Source organism: Manacus candei, unplaced genomic scaffold, assembly GCF_025592945.1.
Source record: "Manacus candei isolate 608988 ecotype Guabito, Panama unplaced genomic scaffold, ASM2559294v1 h1tg000036l, whole genome shotgun sequence".
Lineage (NCBI taxonomy): Eukaryota > Metazoa > Chordata > Aves > Passeriformes > Pipridae > Manacus > Manacus candei.
The window spans coordinates 4,494,738-4,517,563 of NW_026138084.1; the positions used below are offsets into that span (position 1 = coordinate 4,494,738).

Consider the following 22,826-nt stretch of genomic DNA (forward strand, 5'->3'; position numbering starts at 1 on the left):
TGATCACTGTTATTCTTTAACAAAAGGGAATTATTGAAGAAATTGTATGAACTACAACCAGGACGTAGCACTCGCTGTTTAAAGCTATGCCTTTGTTAACATAGAATCATAGAATCAGCTGGGTTGGAAGGGACCTCAGAGATCATCAAGTCCAACCCTTGATCCACTACCACTGTAGTTGCCAGACCATGGCACTGATGCCACATCCAGTCTTTTCTTAAAAACCTCCAGGGACGGAGAATCCACCACTTCCCTGGGCAGCCCGTTCCAATGGCTGAGCACCCTCTCTGGAAAGAATTATTTCTAATATCTAAGCTAAACCTCCCCTGGCACAACTTGAGACCACACCCTCTTGTCTTACTGATGGTTGCCTGGGAAAAGAGACCAACCCCCACCTGGCTACAACCTCCTGTCAGGGAGTTGCAGAGAGTAAGGAGGTCTCCCCTGAGCCTCCTCTTCTCCAGGCTGAACAGCCCCAGCTCCCTCAGCCTCTCCTCATAGGACTTCTGCTCGAGTCCCTTCACCAGCCTAGTTGCTCTTCTCTGGACCTGCTCCAGCCCCTCCATGTCCTTCCTGAACTGAGGGCTCAGAACTGGACACAGCACTCGAGGGGTGGCCTCACCAGCGCTGAGTACAGGGGAAGAATCACTTCCCTGGACCTGTTGGCCACACTGTTCCTGATCCAGGCCAGGATGCCATTGGCCTTCTTGCCCACATGGGTACACTGCTGGCTCATCTTCATCCGCAGGTAAGGGTGGTAACAGTTTTTCTCTCTGAAGCATCAGAAAGTGTGAGATTCAGTGGGATTTTTGACACTCTGGAACACGTTGCACATCTTGCTGAGAGCAGGACTGCTGCAGCCAGCCATACTGTGCTTTCACAAGCTGGAATGGCCACTCAGTTCTTGTCAGCAAAGGGTCTTCCTGAATGAGCTGGAACACCCCGCAGAAAGTACAGCTAAAAATGTTTTCATTGTCATCTCTTCTACTTCCATATTTCCACTCTCTGTTAAATAATTTGTAAAATCATTTTATGTACTCCTCAGTGGTACACTGGCCAAGTACAACCCAATAATGTTGGCTTTGGCAGTCCTCCCTGGCTCCCTTCCTTTTGCAGATGTAGACTGAAATTATTCAGCAGCTCTGCTGGCAGCACAGCCCCAGCTGGAGAGCCACTGTGGATGGGGAAGGGCACTGCATGTGGGACCAAGCCATGCTCACATCCATCACCACCTCATTGTCCACACCTGTCCCAGCAGTGACTGATGAGGTGAGCAGCACCCAAAATTGTCAAAGTGTACAAGCATACAATTATACTATGTTATGTCATGTTGCATCGTTCATATATATATATATATATATATATATAAATAAATTTTTTTTTCAATGGAATTAAAATAATAAACCCCTCCTTTCCTCATAGATACCACTTTGTGTTCCTTGCAACTGTAATACCAAAAAGTGTCACACCTCAGACAGCTCCGTGTGGTCACTCATCCATACTGGTTGGAGCTTTAGTGCCCAAGGTGTGGTTCAGTTCTCCTAATGTTAATGGGTACAAACTTTTTCCTCTAACAATCTGCAACGTTGAAAGAGATGGCTCAGTTGAAGTAGAAGCCTTCTTAATAGGAACACAGACAAATTAATCAGAACAGAACATTCAACAAGTTGTCTTCATTACTCACGGGATTTAAAGCAGTTTCCATCACTAAATAAGATTTTGTCTGATTTAGAGATGAGCACTCCTTCCTAGATAGTTTGAGGATGCTTCTGAGGTCACTATCTGCACTATTAGATACATTACAGAATTATCCAAAGGGCTTAATTCTCAGAATTTTATTATAACAAAAACAAAATACCAAAAGGCTGTGTTTACACACCTCACCTATAGAAATTGCTAAAGATTTTGCAAGACTTATGAGCAAAGAGAGCAAAAAGTAAAGCTTAAATTTTTCATATTTTTTTACTAAGTTTTTTTTCATTAAATTACCAAATCTGAAGACAATGCAAAGAAAATACGAGTGCAAAGCTAAGAGATACGCTCAGGAATTGAAAGAAGAATAAAAGTTCTTGACTCCAAGATGTTCAATCAGTAAACAACGGGGAATTTCTTCATGCCTGCCTTTTTGAACTGAAATTAAATAAGTCTGTGATTATTCAGCCCAAAATTACTCTCTGTAACCTGTATTTCAATAATGTCACTGCTACTGACGAACTGAATCTAAAATACTGACCGCCCCAGGGGCAAAAAAACATTTGCTCAGACTGTCTGTCTGCTGCCACTTGTTTATCTAAAATGGACCCAGAAATCAAACCCATCATCTTACCAGTCAGCAGAACCTGTCTGAATAATTTCTCACTGAAAATTTATCTGGAATTGAAGTTGCTTATAAATATACTGGTCAATTCTTTCATCATTAAACATCTTACTGTACCAAACAGATCCTAAGAGCAAGTGAGTGTTTACAAGCTATGTACAATCAGCTCAGAACCAATTGATTAATTACTTAAATTAGAAAAGGGCATGAAGCATGGGGAATTTTCTGTCAGTTTTGCCAAGGAAGCTTATGAAAAAAGAGCGAGAATAATTTGTTAGATAATATTTAAACACTTGTACAGAAAACAAACTAAAGCTGTAATCCTCTGAGTCTTTCAGGATCGCATTCTAAGCTTCCCAAAACATCTTCCCAACTGGCACGTTTTAAAATAACTAGAAAGCCTGTCAGATTAGCACCATCTTGAACACTAAGATCTTTCCTTCATGCCTGATCCCTGCAAAACATTGTTTAAAATGCCAACACCACCAAGGTATGTTCAAACCGCTATAATTTCCCTCATAATTTACAAGTATTCAATTAAGAAAAGCATTTTAAGAGTTAAAAAAGCTGTCAGCAAGTGCAGTGAGAAGGGGAATTTTATAAAAGTAACAACTGATCAGGCATTGGAAAATCTATAAATTGAAAAAAGGTAGGCTCAGTTTACCTGCTGAGCAGGGGTACAACTTCAAACAGGAGCACGAAGAAAAGCTGCTCAACAGCAACTGGACTCATTGCACGGATGTAACGCAGAAAATTGGGACTTTTGGCTGGGTTTTGTGTTTGTTTTGAACTGGAATAATATTTTTTCTCGGTGACATTTGACTTCAGCGTTTGATTTCCACATGGTCAGCTCTACCTGATAGAATGCTAGCACCGATTAGAAAAACCACAGGATTTGCAGGGTCAGGCTTCTACAGCAAGGTTGTAATGCATGTGCCATGGCAACAGATGCCCTGGGAGACTCTGAAGGGATGAGAATGAGTGCACACACCCCCCTCCTCAACGATTTCCAAACAGTGGGACACATGGCTGGAAATCATTTCAATTTTTGTCATTCTGCCTATACACGGATTGTCACGTCACTTAGTTCCAAAACTGAAAAACGAACACATGAGAACAGAAAACCAGGAATCAAGGCAACAAGAACTAAGAGCTGCCACACTGTGTAATACAAGCAATACATGTTTCAACTCTTCCTTTCATTCCGAGCGACACAGCAATGAAGAGCCTGAACAGTGTGTAACAACTGCTGTCCTCCCAAAAACACAGGCAAGCCTGACCTTCCTCCGTTCTCCACTTCTCACCTCCTGAAGATTCTGACAGCTGTCCATCATCTCTGGCCTTTTAAAGAAAAATAGTTTCAGTAAAGCATCTATAAGATATTGTAAGATATTTTATGATAAAGAAATAAGTTTATTTTTTGTTTGATGGGTTTCTTCTGAATAAAAAACAAATCCCTTCCACTTCACGCTAGAAACATGATTAATTTCCAGTGTTTGCAGAGGATAGACATCTCCCAGTGCTCATATAAATTATTGTAAAGCAGGGTAATACTTGAAAATGTAGGAAAATTAAGAATTTATAACCTAATTAAAAATTTTTGAATTGCATTCCGTTTTTTCTTTTTAAATGCTTTTTAAACTTACTGTATATGCACCAAGATTGACTTTTAATAGCTTATTTTTAGTAGATTTTTTATTTGTGGGACACAGTGACGGTCTACAAAGTGGTCGAATTCAAAATAAACAAAAAGAACAATTTCTGCATTGAATTATTGTTTATCATTATTTCTTTGCTGCTTTTCAGACACATCTAGAACGAGTAGCAAACCATATTTATCCTCATGGGCATCTAGCAAACATAGAATTAAATACATAAATACTAACACAGAATTTTCAGTGGAGTAATCATAAAGAGGCTTCAGTCTTGTGTTTCACATGTTAAATGTTAAAGGGCTTTGGGTAGCAAAGGGCATATTTTGTTCATTTGGCTTTTAAAAATAATTTTGCCTTTTTTTTTTTAATTATTATAATTTCTGCAATTCTGAATCTTGCCTTTGGAGGTTTTTTTCTTTCACTTTGATTATCATTTGAGAAACATTTCAGAAGAGGTGCCTTTGACTTCCTGATAGTTGACGAACAGCAAAGGCTAAACCTTTTCCATTGTAGTAAACCACTGGAACGGATTTGCTACATTTCTAAAGTAGAGGTTTTTATCCAAAGCAATTCTATCATAAGAAGTTTGGGGTTTGGATCCGTCTTCTGAATTTCCAGGCCTGGTAAAGATTTTGTGATTAATATAATGTTCATATTTGTACTGTATCAAAAAATAACTTGAGTAGAAGGCAAATACTTTACATTTAAATAAATATAATTGTTTGCATAAAATTAGTGGACATGGAAATTTCCACTCATTTTTTATGACGATGTGTTTTATTTCATCCATGGATTTTGGCAGAAGTCTGAGTCGAGATCCTGGGGGGAAAGGGAATAGCAGTAACCATCAAAAGGAATAAGGATGCGTCTGTATAAATTCTAAATAAATTCTCTGAAAACGAAAAATTAATCATCACAGGAATGTATTTGAGCTTAGAGAAAATCCCTGTCACGGGGAAGGGCAGCGCCGTGACTCAGCCGCTGCTCTTTCCCGAGGAGCCCGGGGGTGGTGGCGGTGCTGCCGCAGCGGGAGCCGCCTCCTGCCCCTGCCCACGGAAAACTCCCCTCCCACGCGTGTTCCCCGGCCCCACAGCTCCTCCCCGACACCGGCAAGATGCAGAGAGGATATTCTTTGCTTTCTGTGTACAGGAGATGCAGGTTTTTCCTTTTACAGAAGCACGTTTGTAGAGTAAAGCACATCCACTAATCTGTAGAACGTCACTGTGTCCCACAAATAAAAAATCTACTAAAAATAAGCTATTAAAAGTCAATCTTGGTGCATATACAGTAAGTTTAAAAAGCATTTAAAAAGAAAAAATGAAATGCAATTCAAAAATTTTTAATTAGATTATAAATTCTTAATTTTCCTACATTTTCAAGTATTACCCTGCTTTACAATAGTTTATATTTTTTTAATTATTATTTTATAACTATGAAAGAAAGTTACCCTTTAAGCCCCCCTCAAACGAAGCTGTGACTGCAGCAGTGATTCTGTGATTCTGGAATCGTGCCCTGTGAGGCAGTTTCTAATTCCCTATGGCTCCCACTCCAGTTAGGTGAGCTCATACACGTTTGCCTGAATTGTTTTATTTCCTCTGTATATACAGAGAGAACATGGCTCAGTTGGGCAGGTATCTCTTACCAGGATTTAAGTCCAAATGCTTCATTTGATGGAATTTCTCATTCACAGAATTCTTTATTGCTAAATTAAAAAAAAAAATAAATTGAGATTTCTGGGAGTTCCCTACATTTTCTCACCAAAAGCATTCCTGACTTGTAAGAAAACTAAAAACCAAAAAGGCAAATATAGGTTTGTCTGCAATTCCTATACTTATTACAAGTAAATTGTGGTGTTTCTCTGTAATTTCCTGGGTCAATACCTGATGAACAGCCATAATTATCATCTGTAGTAACTCTGCCCATCCTTGCAGAACTGAAGCCTTACTCAAAGCTGTCCAACTCTCAATTTCATCCTGTTCCTGATTTATTTTGGAATTGGTAACACTGTGCCCTACAACTCAAGCAAACCCCAGTAACAAATAACAGGTTCAGGAAAGCTCTGCTATTTTTGACAAGGTGAATGAGCTGTTCACTGCATTCCCCAGTCTGCCATCAGAGTTTGCTTCCCCAGTAATTCTTGGCCTTAACTGCAAAATACAAGCATTTGCTTATGAGTGTTATTACTTCTTCCATATTATTCTGTCCTTAATCACAATCCAGAGTCAGATGAAAAATGTGCAATAACAAATGGATATTTCTTCTCCATGAGCACTCTACAACATTCTCTAGAAATTTAGCACTTGCTCAATCTGTCTTCTCAAAAGCTGAATTGCTGCAATGCTAAAAACATGCAAAAGAAAACGGCATGAAAAAATGGAAGCTGATGCAAACTCCAAACATTTTCCTATGAAAATATGGTTTCAATATTCCTCCGATGTACTTGTGATGCACTAAATAGTGGTTTAGAATATTAGATATTGTGCTATTTATTTACAGGGAACAAACTATGATCAAATCGCTCCCAAAGTCTGCTTTACTACTGAAACTACAAGATGTTGTTACTACATCTGAACCAATGTCTAATTTTAAATACTATACATGTATTTCCTTAGTTTTATTCTTTTATACACCAAGATCATAATAGAAAATTTGGCATGCCATTTTGGCTTTAAGGAAAGAGTAGATATTGGGATAAAGAGAAACATGAATGTGAGCTATTAATAGGTTCTTATGAATAAATATTCTAACGAAACAGGAGTGATGATACTTTTTTTTTGATACATTTTGCTAAAGAGGAAAAGCTAATTTCACACAGACAGCAAGTGCACAAGGAGAGAACTCTGAATTATGACAATCAAAATGCAGTTCATATTGTAATTTAAATATAAGGAAAAAAAATAAGACGTTCAGATACTGAATGTATTTCAGTGTATCAATGATGAATTGAGTGTATCAGTAATCAATGATGAAAATTTTAAAATCCATTTCTACAGCTTGACCAAGGACAATTTATTCCAGCCCATGAAGCAAAGTAGCTTCATGCTCTTCACAAAAGGCCATGTACTTGTAATCACCAAGAGCTAAGGACCAAAGGGATAAGCATTCTGTGTGAGACTGGAAGAGGGGAAAGAACGAGAAGGAGAAAGCAAAAAAAAAAAATCCAGCAAAGCAATCTGTCAATGGCTAAGCCACAAGCAAATTGCAAGTCTCCATCATTTGATGTATATATTTTTTTACAAACAGATGCTACTGCTGTAAACAGACGTACAATTTCTCAAAAGGAAAAAGAAAAAAAATTAAACACATTTATCCTACCAAAATCTTGCAGAGGGGACTTTTTAATAATGTCTGCATTAGCTGCAAGGATACTTTATTTAGAAGTCAGAAAGGTACTTCCGAGGAAATGTGTTTCAATAATGGCAAATATTTTATTTGTTGGCAATCACTGTAATGTACACTAAGAATTTTGTTACACTTCATTCTGTGACAATTCCTTGAGGTAAAAATCTACATTAAATTTTCGATTCTCTTCCAGCTTTTCCATATGAGGACTCTATTAAAAAAAGGAAGGTGAAGAGGAAAATAATTTCCCAGCTGGAAATTGGCCGCGGACTCTGACTGTCACATCCTGACGTGTATTTGTGTTGGTTTGAAAGGTAACAGACCCCCAGGTGATCGCTAATGGCTCGTAGGAAGGGAAGCTGTGACAAGTGTCAGGATGACCATGGAACAGAGCTCTCCCCGGACACGGAGCTATGCCGGATCCACAGCAACACTCCACTGAATACTCTACATTTGGCCTAATACAGCAATAAACTTCTCTGAATTAACTAATCCCTAAGAAGTGGTTTGAAACAGCTCTTTTACAAAGTAACAAGTAGTAAAAATTTCATGTCTAACCACGCTATTTCTTGAAAACATTACTACTATCACATGCAGATCCTAAACTGCCCAAGTGGAAAAGTACAAGAGTAAAACCCAGGAATTGTGGCAGAATGTGCCTAATCACTGTTTTATATCTTTCACTGTCACTTCAAAGCCTCCACAGTACCTTCACCCTAAACATTCAATTTTGGGTTCAACACGAAGGGTCAGATTAGAAGTTGCTAATAAAAAAAAGACAATGACATGAAAAAAACAGGTACTTGGAGTTTTCCTCTTCACCCTTTCCAAACAGTTTCAGTGATGCTTGATTCAAACAAAAGCAAGTTGTGAAATATTCTTATTAAATAAAAATTTCAACTTTTAAATAGTTCTAGAAGTTTGGTGTGATTTTTTAACATTTTTAAGCTGACTACACAGTGACCTCAAAATATGTAACAGTATTAGTGGAGACAGCTGACAAAGAGAATTGTAAAAGACAGTAACTGTGCATCGCTTTACCCCAGTTTAATTTGAATTTCAACAGAAAAAAACTCAACTTACTCTTTCTGAATAGAATAAAGGAAGCTACATAGGCAGGTCCTGAATACAAGAATCTAAATAGAAGTTTGAGTGTGTTAAAGATGATTGAATATTTATAATTTTAACTATTTGATCAAAGCTGTTTCTAATCAATTTATTTTCCATTTACAGGCTTACAGAACTGCTACCAGTCTTACAGTCACGGGTTTTTACCCTGAGTTTTCAGGCAATGTTTCAGACAAAACTGAAGGATTTGTTCTCGTTATGCAAAACAATTTTATGCCTTGGACAGCTGTTCCAGGAAAATATTCCTGATTTACTGCAGAGAGAGACATAGAGATGTACACACCTTTACACACATGCATGTTAATCTTCCTCTTCTTGATGCCCCAAATGAAATTAGTCCTGTCTGCTAACAAGATTATGAGATTACCAGTCACAGTACACAACTCAATCATGCAGCAGAGATGGTGACTTTGATCAACCATGTATTACAACAAGCTGCTTTTGCTGATTAGTATCATTTACTTGGATTTATATATTACACATAATCCTATTTTCCACCATGAAAGTTATTTGCTGAAGTCCCCAAAGTGAAAATTCTCTCTTCCCATCTTGAGGAGTCCAGTGTCTAAAGAATTTCTAGTCATCTATTAAAAAACCAGTCTAAAATATAGACTCATTTAAGAAATACAAAAGTGCCTTTCTATTCTTGTAATACTTCTTCAAAACAGAAAATTTTGAAGAATCCAACTAGTAAATCAAAATTCTGCACAGTACACATTTCAGGATATGGTAAGTATTCTGATCTCTAAAAAATTCTCTTTTGTTTACTCAAATTTTCTTTTTGCTTCTTTTAACATTTTTAAAAATAATTTTGTAATATATTCTAAACCTACTAGTCATAGTAATAGGATGATTACTCATTACTTGTCCAAGCTACAGATTTTCAGATGACTGCATCTTTTCGATGGCCCAGCATGAAAAGTTGATGCTTACTCGTTCTGATCGCAAGATAAAAATCATACATGAAAACTTTATTATCCTTTATTCTTCCGGGGCTATTTTGTGCAACTTCAGGACTTGCAGAAGTGCTATGACAAACCTGCAAGCAAACTTGATTTGATGTTAGAATATGAGTCATTCTGAACAAAAATCCTAGCAATGAGAAAGGCACCAAGGTTGAAATTTTTTCCAATTCTTTGAATTCTTCATCAAATAATTGAAAAGAGGACAGTAAAAGGAGTTGTTAAAAAATTATTTAAAAGTTCTAAGCATTAATGCATTAGGTAAGAGCTCTGAGTACAAACAACCCTGATAACATATTTGAAAAGTTATGGCTCTCTCTTTAAGAATTTCTGTTTGACCCTCAAAAATAAATGTTTTCTTGACATTGATTAGGTTTTCTTCCTTTCAAACACTCAACTGAAAATTCACAAACTGGAAAAAGCCTTGAAATGAAGTAAGGTGCTCTAAACCTCACACTGGTGTTTGTTAAACAGTTGCACACACAAAGTCTTCTTCCTACCCTGACAGACAGACAGACAGACAGCAGTTTGCCACACATTTTTCAAAAGGCTGAAACCAACACTGGAACTCTGTTCCACAGAAAGCATCATAAGTTCATTGTTCTAGGTCCCTCAAACAAGAAGTGACTAACAAACATTCAGGAAAAAGCTCAGTAACAAGCTACCTCAAGCATAGCGAACAATAAAATACAGATTTAATTATATTGTTATAATACAAAACCACATGCAGCCTGGATTTCAGAATAAGAGTATGTTTACTCTACATTGAAAGCCTTCCAGAGCACTGCTCTTGAAATATGTGGACATTATCACCAAGGGATTTGGACAATAACAATCACACTATAACATCTCATTTTATTGTGAAGTGGCATTTTACTCTGAAGGCCACTTAGGACCTGATATGTCATCAATACACCACCCAACAGCCAAGGATTTGGGGTTCTTAAATGTATGTTTATAATGGGTCACATTATTCAGAAAAAAAACAGAAAATCAACAATCATGAACAAAGACCAATCCAGAGGATGATACTTTAATAGAAATAATGTAAACCTAAACATTAATTATATCAGTGTCTCTCTTGACTCCTCTATCATATTATTATTGCCAGGAAAATTAATCTTACCCTTGCGTACATTGTTGCTGCTGGTGCACACCAGACATTCCTTCCTCAGTAAGGAAATAAATCAGCACAAAAATCCTAGAACATGGGTCCCACTAAAAGAATTTAGGTAAAGTACAACCTGACACAAAATAACAACTTTCTAAATCCCATGCCTTCTGCATTACAACCCATACAAGAGATTCTCGTGAGACCCGTCTCCAAAATAGCTGAGTGACTTTTCACTGGACAATGGAAGAGCCTCCTTTTATTCCAGTGCAACCCAATAGCAAGAAAACTACAACCACAAATTCTTTTCTATCTGGACTTTGCTCATCAGGGAAAATTCCCACAAATTCTTCTTAAAAAAAGAAATTATACTCATGTGTGCATACACACAAATATATTCGTCACTATGCACACTACTAAAAAAGGAACTTTGTTGTTGTTGTTTTAAGTGTAATGCCCATGTATTTAAACCTCATTGCAAAGACTTAAAATTCTTTTACTCTAAAATTTTAGAAGTACTACTATAAGCACTATGGCCATTTATTAATATATATCTTGTATGCAACAATTACATAAGGCTAAGGAAAAATAATTTTGGTCATCAGTTCAAAGACAAAGGTTTCATAAATAATTTTTCCTAATTAAAAATATCCCTGGGATTTTTATTTACCTTGAACAGTGGACGGCTGAGACAACAACTATTAAGTAAAACAAGTCCTGTAGTCACAGCACATTATTTAACGCTATTGCCACACAGTGGAATCAGACATATTTATCATGTTTTGTGATAAAATCTTTGTATCACACTTTCAGAATCATAAATCTGACATGGTGGCTTTTCTAATAATAATGTTTTTGGTCCTACAAAAGAAAGAAACCTTCGACATTTTTTAAAACTTTCTTCATGACAAACCATGATGAAGTGTGCATATACATAAAGAGCTTTCACTGGAAATGATCTTCAGCACAAACAAAACCATTGAAGCAAACTCAGACGTGGTGAAATGGTGCTGAACCTTCCTCTCTGGAACCATCCAAGTTCACCAAATGTGAGACTGAAGATACTGTGACTGATCTCATATTGGAGTTTAATGTACTAAATTTGCATTGTTTCAGTGGAATTATAACCAGTTTTATTAGTAAGAAATTGGAAGCAATAAAGAAGAAATGAGGTTAAACAACGCAAACCTGAAGTTAGGCACGGAGCTATCTACACACACACCACAGGAAGGGCAAGTTGCTACTTTGGGTTTAAGATAGAAAACTTCAATTTTTTTCTTTTTTGGAATTCCCTTTAAATCATAACACTAAAAAAAGAGGCATTTTAACTTCTGTTTCCTCCCCCCTCCTTAGGCTTGTTTTTATCTCCCCCATACAGTCACCCCTGGTTTCTCCTGCAAGAAGTCAATCTTATCACAATAAAGGATCTTGGCATCTGCCACAATCCTCAACAGAAAGCAGTAAGCACGTAGCTTAGCAGATTTCAGGCCCTACAAACCGGGCAATTCAACAAAAAAAGTCAATGTTTCATAAACAGCTTAAGATTTGCAAGGTCAAAACTGGGAGACAGCAGCACTTCTTGCATGAGAGAACCACTTTATTTTCAGATATGCATGGAGAGTATCTAAACTCGCACTCAGTTCTGAAATTCCTACTCAGAAAGTTACTGGGATGAGCATACTTTTACTCCTAGAGACAGGGACACATCCACACACAAATGTAATTTGGGATTTATTACCAGTCATGCCACAGGCTTTACGCCTTATCAACAAACACCAAAATAATTATCTCCTAATTAATTCCACATGAGAAGAGGAAATAGCCTCAAGCTGAGCCAGTGGAGGGTCAGGTTGGATATCAGGAGGAATTTCTTTCTGTCAGGCACTGGAAGGGGCTGCCCAGGGAGGTTTGGAGTCCCCAGCCCTGGAGGTGTCCAAGGAAGGCCTGGATGTGGCACTCAGAGCTCTGGGCTGGGGGACAAGGTGGGCATTGGGCACCGGGGGGACTGAGCGGGCTGGGAGGGCTTTTCCAACCTCAATGACTCTATGATCTGCAGGAGCTCTCCAGTAAGCAGCACATATTGCTGATAGTTTGATTTATGACTGTTTATGCTCAATATTTATGAGGAAACCATACCTATCACCTCTTTAAAGAACAATTTCTGTGCTTTCATCTATTCATTGTGAGATTCCCTAATGTTTAGTCACTCACAGTTTATTTCTGTAGAAGTAATATTTTTAAAAAATAGGGTTTAAGACAGGAAATTATAGCAACATTTTTTCCTAAAGGTCATATCAGTTTTGTTTAATCCATTTTCCATTTTAAAATATAGAAATATTTTAATAACATAAAAGATAGAAAAATAAATAATTCATTAAATTGAAGAAATCTACAAGTTTATATAAAATCACTTTATGTGAGTGCTTTAGAACAGAATGAAAATATTTAAAGTATTTTATATGGGGCTCTGATAATATTTTATTTTTTTTAATCACCTGATAAAAATTCAAAGAAATGTGTGTATTTTTAATAACTCCTACTAGCAATCAGTGTATACGATGTGTTATAAACACCAATATCCAATTGGCTTATAAGGCTATAGAGACAAAATGATTAATCAAGCAAGGTCAAACATGGAACATCTATTAAAAAAAAAAAAAACAACTAAAAGAAAGTGCATTTAATGGTTGTACCAAACCTGCCTTTTCTAAAAACTTCTACCACCTGGCTGGCTGATGGTGGCATGTGATGAGGGGCAAAAACAGTTCATCACACTTATTAGACACCAAACCTCTCAGAGCTGTTTGGGTTTAAAAAGGAAAATAGGGAAAGCCCATTTATGCCTCTCTCTGCACAGCTGGGACTAAGTCCTTAATTTCTCTTTTCCTGCCCCCACCTCTTATATGAGGAGCTCACAATAACTTACAAAAAGTGGGCTGAGCCCCAGCAACCACAGGTGTTCAGAGGTGAAAATTAAGGGAACAGTGTTCACAGCCACTCCCAATTGCACTTACACAACACTTACACATCCCCTTCTACCTGCTCCTATCACAGAGACACAGGAAGGACACAGACAACTACAGCGTGCAAAAAAACCCAGGCTCTAAAAACCTGGAGTTCCACGCTCTTCAGTACTGTCTACTGGACCAATCTATTAATTAAATGAATCCCACCGACATTTGCAATTCCAAAAGGAGCAAGCAGGTATGGGCTGGCAGCCCTGATCAGCATGCTCATGGATGGGCAGCCACAACCACAGCATTAGCCTCACACATCCCTCACTATTCCCTGACACATCCAAAGGCACCAGGCCTCAGCTCCAGCTGAGGGGAACCCTGCACTGCTCAAGACACCTGAAGGAAAACCAGGAACAGCCTTGTCAGATGTAAGAGTCAGTGTCTTCTGAATGAAACATTTCCATCACTTTGGCTTGCAAATCTATAAACCCTAGTCACCAACTTTTTGTTAGAATCAGTTCATTAATATTTGAGTGTCAGCCAGGTAGGGACACACCTGTGGTGACAGTGGGTATAGCAAAAACAGCAAAGTCTTTATGCTTTTTGCAAAAGCTTAAACAAGTTTGCGGCTCATGTTTTCATGAATACCTGTCCCTCCAGCTGGCTGGCTGAAAGCACACAAGCTTTTCTATGAGAAGATCAGTTTGACTCAGCACAGATAAAGCTGTTTAATTAGCAAAGGCAGCAGTGCAATCAAGCAAGCATTTTTCATTCTAGCCCAAGATATGACGCTGCCCTCTCACCAATGAGGGCTGTGAAGTCTTATCAGCTCATTGCACAATTTTTTCACTCCACAAGGTGAGTTGCCTCATCTTTGGAAACAGTACCATTATTGCAGGTAACATTTACTTCATAATTTATTGCTTCACTTTTTGTCATCTACAACACTGCTTTCTCTCTGCCAATTTACTCTTTTCCATTCTTGACAACTTTTCCACCTACTTGTAATTACCCTTTTCTGCTGTGTTCATCCAACCAGGTCTAGAATCCTTCTGTGGAGGTTGTATATGGAAACCTGACTGTTTGTCAGTCTCTTCCTCAGACAGAACCTCATACTCACATATTTTCACTAAGGTCTTATCATGTTTTTAAATGCAGGTTGCAGTGTATCTTATCTACAAATGTACAAAAATCTCAAACATCAGCCTATTTCAATGATATTAAAGCAGATTCCCGAGAGCTAAGGTAATACAATTATGTGGTATTGGATACAAATTCTTCTATGATTTGCATGGTGCTATTAAGAACTGAGTACTAAAACTGCATATGGTGAAGTCACAGCTTTAAGAACATATGGATACTGTGGGAATAGTCAGCATCAGTCTTTTGGAGAAACATGCTTTCGACAAAAACATGTACAGTCTTCCAGTGCCCTACAGCATTACAGAATGGCAAATGACATCCATTTAAAACAGATACAACTCAGAATACAAGAAGTCCTCTAGACACACTTTTTCAAGATGAACAATAAGAAGCCTAATATTATAGGTTTTAATAATCTATTCTTTCAACAGATTATAATTTGCTACTGGCAAACCATTATCAAATTCTGAATAGATTGTAAGTAGAATTTCTTTTACTTGGTTCTATAGTCTACAAAGCAGTTTGTTATTCCTTTTAACTCTCACTTCAGTCTCATTACTTTGAAATAAACCTACCTAAAATCCATTATTTCCTTGCCAATTTTTCCATTTACTTTCTGTGAAAGCAAACTTTAGAAGAAAATATTGGCAAACTTTTTTTTTCTAATACAACCTATTCAACTAAACATTTTATTATAGGTTTCATTACGTTTCAGAGATATTTCTGTTGTCTCTTCAAAGATCAAGAAGAAAAGAAAAAATTCACTTGAATCCTGAGCACAGGGAACATGAGTAGGATGGAGGAGGACAAGAGATAGAATCTGTCCAAATCTATAATCAGAATCTCATATACACTAAGTGGCCTAAAATAACATTAGAGCCTGTAAGAGTTTGTTTAGATAGAGAAATACACAGAGTATGGAGGACAAAGTGTTTCCCACTAAGAGCTTTTTTAAAATTTTCTATCTAGTCAAAGAGGTAATCTCTATCCCATAGTGTGTTTTGCTATTTATACTAATATAGCCACATATTACACACGACAGAACTGTAGATAAACAGAAAAAAAATCAGCAATTTTATCTTGGATCATCTTAAAATACCAGCACACACACTGCCTGGTGCTGTACCAGCTGGCTGTTTCAGTGAACAGACATGAAACACAACTTGCAGGAGGTTGCTGTGCACTCCACGTTGAGGTTGTTACCATGTTCCACACTGCGGGGAGCTCAGCTGCACCTCCTGCTGTTCACGCCCTGGCCAGTGGGCACCTAAAATTTAAATGACGGCCGAAGAACGAGTGACACAGTTCAATGAGCTGAACTTCACTGCTGCTTTCACAGTAAATGAGACAGAGCTCAGGATAAACTTCACCTTGCTCTGCAGAAACCCATGTGGTTTCCTTCGTGTGCCTGTGTCCTCCCAGCCCACAGACACATGTGCCTGCATCTCTCCTTTAATTGGGTTTTTATTTTGATTGCAAAAGCAGAGAGCCCTTAATGCAGAGCTGGAAACTGAAGTGTGTGCTGGGAAGTAGTGCTGATCTAATTACCTGCTTGTAAGGAGCTAAGTATGCTCTGTCTTCATGTAAAATCTGGTTGCCAGTTCCTTTTTGGAGTGCTAGGGCCTCCATCCAAAGGCCATAACTACAGTTAGACTGAATTGTCTCAAAAAGATAATTTTGAAACAGGAAATTTTCATATAAAGCAGAAATCAAAGAGAAACCAAAGTAAAATCTTTATCCCCCTTGCTCAGTTTCAGGGGTTTTAAGGAACCTGTTGCCTCCTTGAAAGATTACAGTGTTATCTCAAAGGCAAGGTTACTTTTACTTTAATATTAGGAGTTTCTTGTCGCAAAAGGCACAGTTGTTAATTAGCATTTTAAATTAGTAAAAGCAACTTAGTATATCACAGAATCACAGACTATTCTGAGTTGGAAGGGACCTCCAAGGATCATCAAGTCCATCTCTGAAGTGAATGGCCCATACAGGAGACTGAATCCCTGACCTTGATGTTATTTGCACCAAGTTTTAACAAACTGAGCTAGTGTATTTTTTTTCTTCCCATAAAAAGTACATCTATTGACAAGATTACCTTTTCCTTACACTCTGGGTGTTATTTGCACCAAGTTTTAACAAACTGAGCTAGTGTATTTTTTTTTTCCTTCCCATAAAAAGTACATCTATTAACAAGATTACCTTCTCCTTACACTCTACATTTGGCCATTTGGTCAGTTTTAAGAGCTTAGACTCTTCTAAAAAGCAGACTTCTTACTACTCTGCAACACCACTGGCCTTGCCTCCAAACGTGTCTCACCTTCAGCCCCTGCCAAGGGATCCCTTCAATCAGTAGCAGTTCCCCGTTTACCCACACCCTGGTTTTCCCTCCCCATTCCACATCTGGCTCTATCCTTTATCCTGGTGGCAGGATGCTCTGTCTTGCCAGGAGGCTGGCAAGGACACTGTCCTTCTCCAGAGTCATCCCAGAGGACTGGAGAGTGCTCTGGCAAAGCACTCACCCTCATTTATGCATGATTAAAATCAGATGACACCTCCTAAAACTGGAAAACTTGCTAACAGAAAACTTACACTGAACACAATAAAAACCGCATTTACTAAATCAATGTGTTACAATCAAATAAAAGAAATAAGAATTCTTGTCCAACTGGAGTAAGGAAATACTAATTAGTTATTCACAACTGAACCACTGAACAAACCGAAAAGAAAGACTGCAGTGAATTCTCATGGCAGTACATTCATGCAAACTGTTTGGTAGTTATCCTACATAAAACAATCACACATGTATTTTTAATTGAAGCTGTTTCCCACCTTCTAGTAAATGCAAAACCCAAACCAAGCAAACCACAAAAAAAACCCCTAAGAAACTCATGCTGCTCACTTTATTACATTTTTGTATCACAAACCAGTGTTTTTCTGCACTATGACAATAGTGTTCATATTAAAAACATTCATGATGAGCAATGTTTGCCCATAAATGACAGTCATTTTAAAACAGAAAGTTTGCTCTTCATATAGCATTTGTCCCAGCCATTTGTGGATTATCTTTCGGGCCTATCACAAGATGACTAACTACCAAGGCAGTAGACATTGAAAGAAATGTGTAATCCTCTGGGGAAAAAAAAGGGTACTGAGACTTTTAACCATATTTCTGCTTAAAAATACAAGAAAAAAATTTTCCAACTTGATACTTTTTATAGTTTCATCGTTACTGCCAACAAGTTTTACATTCAATCTTTAAAGCACAAGACAGACAAAGCGATGATTAGTTTTCAATATTGAAACAGCTTTCTAAATATTACACATAAGCTTTTAATAAAGATAATAATCTATACACAGCATTTTGGCACCTTGTGACTGATGTATGGCCTTTAATCAATTGTTTATTCAGCACTGAATATTCAGTACTTTTTGTGTACAGAACAAAATGGTTATTTCCTGAGAAAATGAAAAACATTTTAAAATAAACTTATCTAGCTGAAAATTTAGACACTTAGTGCAGAGCAGTAACTAGGAAATGAGAATTAAAAGAAAAGGTTAAGCAAGCTGTCTAGGTTTTAATATAGCTCTGTCACTAGTCTCCTGGATGACCTTGAACAAATTATTTCACTTCTTAGTTTCCTCCATTTGTAAAGCTATCAACAAAGATCCCTAAAGCTGTAAAACAGCCATTGTCCTCTGCCACATCAAATCATCATTAAACCTAACAAGTGGTTCTTGAAGCTTTTCCCCAGTGCCAACAGATCCATAGAGCATCTGTGAATCGGGCTCTTTTCCACTACGTCTTTAAATACTTTGCAGGGTTCTTAATCAGATATGTCAACTCAGAAAAGGGTTCTGGACATTAAGGTATTGAAAAGGTCTGTTCAGTGCACGCCTGCAGTTGAAAAAGATGTCATATTCAAATGCATAAAGAATAGCCCTGACAATAAAATCCGCTTTTTCAATGCCCTTATGTAAATTAACAGTTCAGTTCCATTGGAAGGAGTATTTGCATTACAGGCCACCTCCTCCTTACGGTGCTGTTGTGCAACAACAGAAAGTTTCAAAGATAATTGGTGAAAACGATTGCTGGCTCTTTGCTTCCACCTTAGGACGACAGGATCATTTATTGTATAAACGGACTAAGAGAAAGTCTTCCAGGAGAACCAGAACCAACAAAGACCACTTGTCCTGGATTTGTCTCTGACAGCTGACTACAACCTTCCGCCTGTTTTTCTGTTGTCCTTTCACTTGCCACTGAGGCACGTGTAAAGCTACAGTTGGTAGAACGGCTTTGACAACATCTTATTTTGCAGTCCTGCCTTCAGAAGAAGACCTTAGAGGGCTCTCTCCTCTATGTGGCTGCAAGTTTCAGCGAATGTGTAGGAAAATAATTATCCTTCACAGCTCTAACATGTGCTGGATTGAGAAAGGAGGACAGTTTGACACAACAATTGTATTTTCTCTTCCCTTAAGAAGTCAGGTAACAGCAAAAATATACAAACTAGTACAGATAAGCCAATTCTCCCAATTTTTACTCTGTCCTATCTCATAAAAGTAAAGTAATTTTCAAGACTTGCATTAGGACAAACCTCTTAGGGCAAGAAATTGAGGAAAGGTGTCATTGAGATCAAGATTATAAAATGCAAGCAACAACTGAGCATTTGTTTCCATGTAGAATATCCCATAGGATTCCATTAGCCACAATAACAACGTTGGGTTACTAAATTTCAGGCTTCAAGTATGAGTCAATATTTCATAGAAATAAAATATATTAGAAATAAAATGTCCCTTTGATGCCAGAGTAAGAGAGAATATCCTTTGCTGACAGATGAAGGTGCTTATGCTTCCCCTGACCCTGGATGAAAAGAGGATACTGAATCAGCAGGATTTCAGTGTGATCCAGACCCAAATCCTTTGATTTTTATTGAAACTGCAATCCAAAAGCAAAACATACACTTTCAATTTAAGACAAACATCAAAGCATCACAAAAACAAACACCCAGCATACGATCTTCCTCTCAGGATTAACATAAATCAGCTGGAATGGTTCCTCAGGAGGCTCTAAGAGATGATTTGGTGCTGTTTTTCTTGTTATTGACAGGGTTTGCTCAGTGCATCACGTGACAGCAGCTCTACGAACCTCCTCTTGTTAAACTGCACAGCAGTGCAGGGAGCTGGAGCCACCAGACACTGACACTCACCTGCTGCCAGTTCCAATCTTCCTTTCCCCCCCTCCGAATTATTACACATATTCCATTTTAGCCCTTATAGTCAAATACTACAGCAGACCAATGCATATCCATACGGACATCGGTACTCCCAAAGGTCTGGAACAAACTCTCCCGCATGTATTATGAGAATACACATATATCCAGAGGTGGAAGGGACCCACAAGGATCATACATATGTTTTTCGAAATTTATTTTATAATCTTCAGTTACAAAATTACTAGTTTCTTGGAGAGGAAAGAGCCACTACAACAAATTGTTCTTTCTAGAACTCTTATGTATCCATGTCTCATACTATGAGGGGAAAAAATAAAATTTAAAAAAAAAAAAAAAAGCAAAAGCAAGTAGGTATGAGTAACCTTGGACACATTTGTCACTGCTGGAGTGCTCTTGGTGGCACTCACTATGCAGAGCTTTAAAAGCTGTGCCACTATCAACAGATTGTGTTGATTTGGGGTGCATTCATAAAATATATAAAAAATGTCACGTTCACAATACACGGGATGGCTTCAGTAAGCATTGAAAAAATCTCTCAGAAACAAACATTATGAACATATAGAGTTATTGAATTTCCCAAGCAGAAATCTGTGCACTGTAGAATATGAAATAAATAGATGTTTCTGCAAGGCAGTGAGCAGTGTCCATGGATGCATCTCCATGACGTAGGTACAGAGCCTGCCTTAGTCTGGCAGATACAACAATCTTTTTTTTTTAAAAAAGACAACACACACAGCTAACCACAAAACCAAACACAGAAGAAAAAACCTGAAAATTGTAACAGGTAATATTATCTTAACATTAATAACATATTTGCTACAAATAAAGGCTTACATTTTTGTTTCAGGTATTTTATTTAAAGTAGCATTTTAAAGCAAATTGGGTAAATTGGATCAAATCATAGAACTGCACAAGTCTATTTAGACAGTAAGACTGTAAATTTGAGAAGCTGATAATAAAATATTCCCACAAAAAAAACCCCACAATCCCTTACTGAATGATGTCAGTGTTATAAAAACATACTTGTTTTACTCTAATATTTTAAGGCACTGTTAAGACCTCCTATACTGTAATTAGCAAGAGTGAATGAGACGATTCACAGCTTGATGTGCAAATACACATGGAAACAAATGAGAGAAGGATTAATAAGAATATGTCCTTCCTACAAACCACAGCATCCACTGGAGCCGTTCGTGATAAACAGGTCTGAAACAGCCATAACCTCTCCTGCTGGTACCAGCCAGGCACAGGAGAAACGAGCTGATGTACAAGTTTCAGGTTTTGTAAATGTCACATTTTTAATGCTGACAGTGGAAGCAAAACACTCAGCCCAAATAAAACCTGCCAAGTTGATTAACCTAACCACACGAATTGAAAGGGCTACGGTAGAACCGAGGGCTGGTCCTCAGCACCCTGAAGGACCTTCACCCGAACGCGCATTTGAGACGCTGCCACAGAAGCAGCGGAATCTGCGTGACAACAAACCTGCTCGTAAACACGAATTAACACACGTAACGCTACAACCACACGCAGTTCCACACAGAAATTCGTGCCCAGGACACCTAAATCCTACCTGCCGCTACACACGGGTGCTTTATTTCTCCAGAGAACACAGGATATGCTTTGTCAGGGCAGTAAATACGTTTTATTCAGTGTTGTGTGATGGAAAACAGATTTCACGGCTAGTCAGGCGCTCCGGGGCTCGCTGGTTTGTGCTCCATCTTCCAGATCGTAACGCTGCGCTCCAGACCCTCAGCGAGGCCAGGCAGCGAGGGTCCTCTGCCCGGCGAGTGTGGGGGGCTCTGCCCGGCGCCCCGGCCACTCACATCCGCAGCTTCATTCCCCTCCGCCCCAGGTGAGCCCACACCTGCCAGGGAAAGGATCCGCGGGGGAAGGGACCGCAGTGAGGATGGGGGAAGGACATGGGGGGAGGAGGAGGGCGCGGAGGGGCATGCGGGGGCACCTACCAGTCCGTGTGCGGCTCGTCGATGACCAGGAGCAGCTTGAACTTTCTGCCGACAGCCGCGGAGACGGCGGAGGTCGCGTCCACCAGCCCGGCCGAGGCCGCCGTCTGCTTCACGGCGTTGGAGAGGGAGCTGAAGAAGCTGCTGCCCGCCGACTGCTGCGGCGGCGGCGGCTGCTGCTGGGGGGGCGCGGGCTGCGGCGGCTGCCGGCGCTCCGCGGCCGGGGAGGCTGAGGCGGGGGCCGAGGAGCCCGCGGGAGGCGGTGGCTGCTGCGGCTCCGGCCGCTGCAGATCGGTCATGTAGCCATTGGGCAGGTTGGCGATGAAGCTGCTGTCCGAGAGCCTGCGCCGCAGAAAGTTCATCATCTGGCCGGGCAGGAGCGGCGGGGCTGCGGCGGGAGCGGGCGCGGGCTCTGCGTTCCCGATCCGCCGGCGGGAGCGGTCGCCGCCTCTCTGCGGCCGCGGCGGCGGCGCCGCCTCCCCCGGCACCGGCACTGCCCCCGCCCGCCGGCAGGGGGCGGCCGCGCGCGAGCCGGGCGGGAGGGGCCGCGCCGGGCCAGGGGCGGGAGCGGGGAGCTGGGGGGAGCGTCCGGCCCGGGGGCTGAGGGTTATGTCCAGCCCGAGGGCCGAGGGCCGTAATTCGTCCCCACGCTGAGGGTGGTGTTCGGCCCGGGGGCTGAGGGCCGTAATTCATCCCCACACCGAGGGTTGTGTCCAGCCCGGGGGCTGAGGGTGGTGTCCGGCCCGGGGGCCGAGGGTTGTAATTCACCCCCACGCTGAGGGTTATGTCCAGCCCGGGGGCCGAGGGCCGTAATTTATCCCCACACGGCAGTCCTGGCAGCGGAGCTGGCCGCCGTTCAGCGCAGCAGAGGGTGGCGGGGGTGGAGGTGGAGAGGGAAGGAGAGCTGCGGGGCAGAGCGGCCGTGCGCGGGCAGCAGCACACGCTCCGGCCGGGGCAGGGCACGGTCCTGCTGCTCCCAGTGCAACCAGTGCGGTGTGCGAGGGCAGCGATCCCAGCTCGGAACT

General features: G+C 39.9%; 1 protein-coding gene across 1 annotated transcript in view; it reads right to left on the reverse strand.

Annotated features, from left to right (window-relative positions):
* Positions 1–22,255, reverse strand: part of SYN2 (synapsin II) — a 180,484-nt gene extending 158,229 nt beyond the window's left edge. The window contains exon 1 of the mRNA XM_051793337.1: positions 21,805–22,255. Coding sequence (XP_051649297.1) covers positions 21,805–22,166 — 362 coding nt within the window. The 5' untranslated portion in view covers positions 22,167–22,255. The remainder of the gene's footprint in view (positions 1–21,804) is intronic.
* Positions 22,256–22,826: the final 571 nt, after the last annotated feature.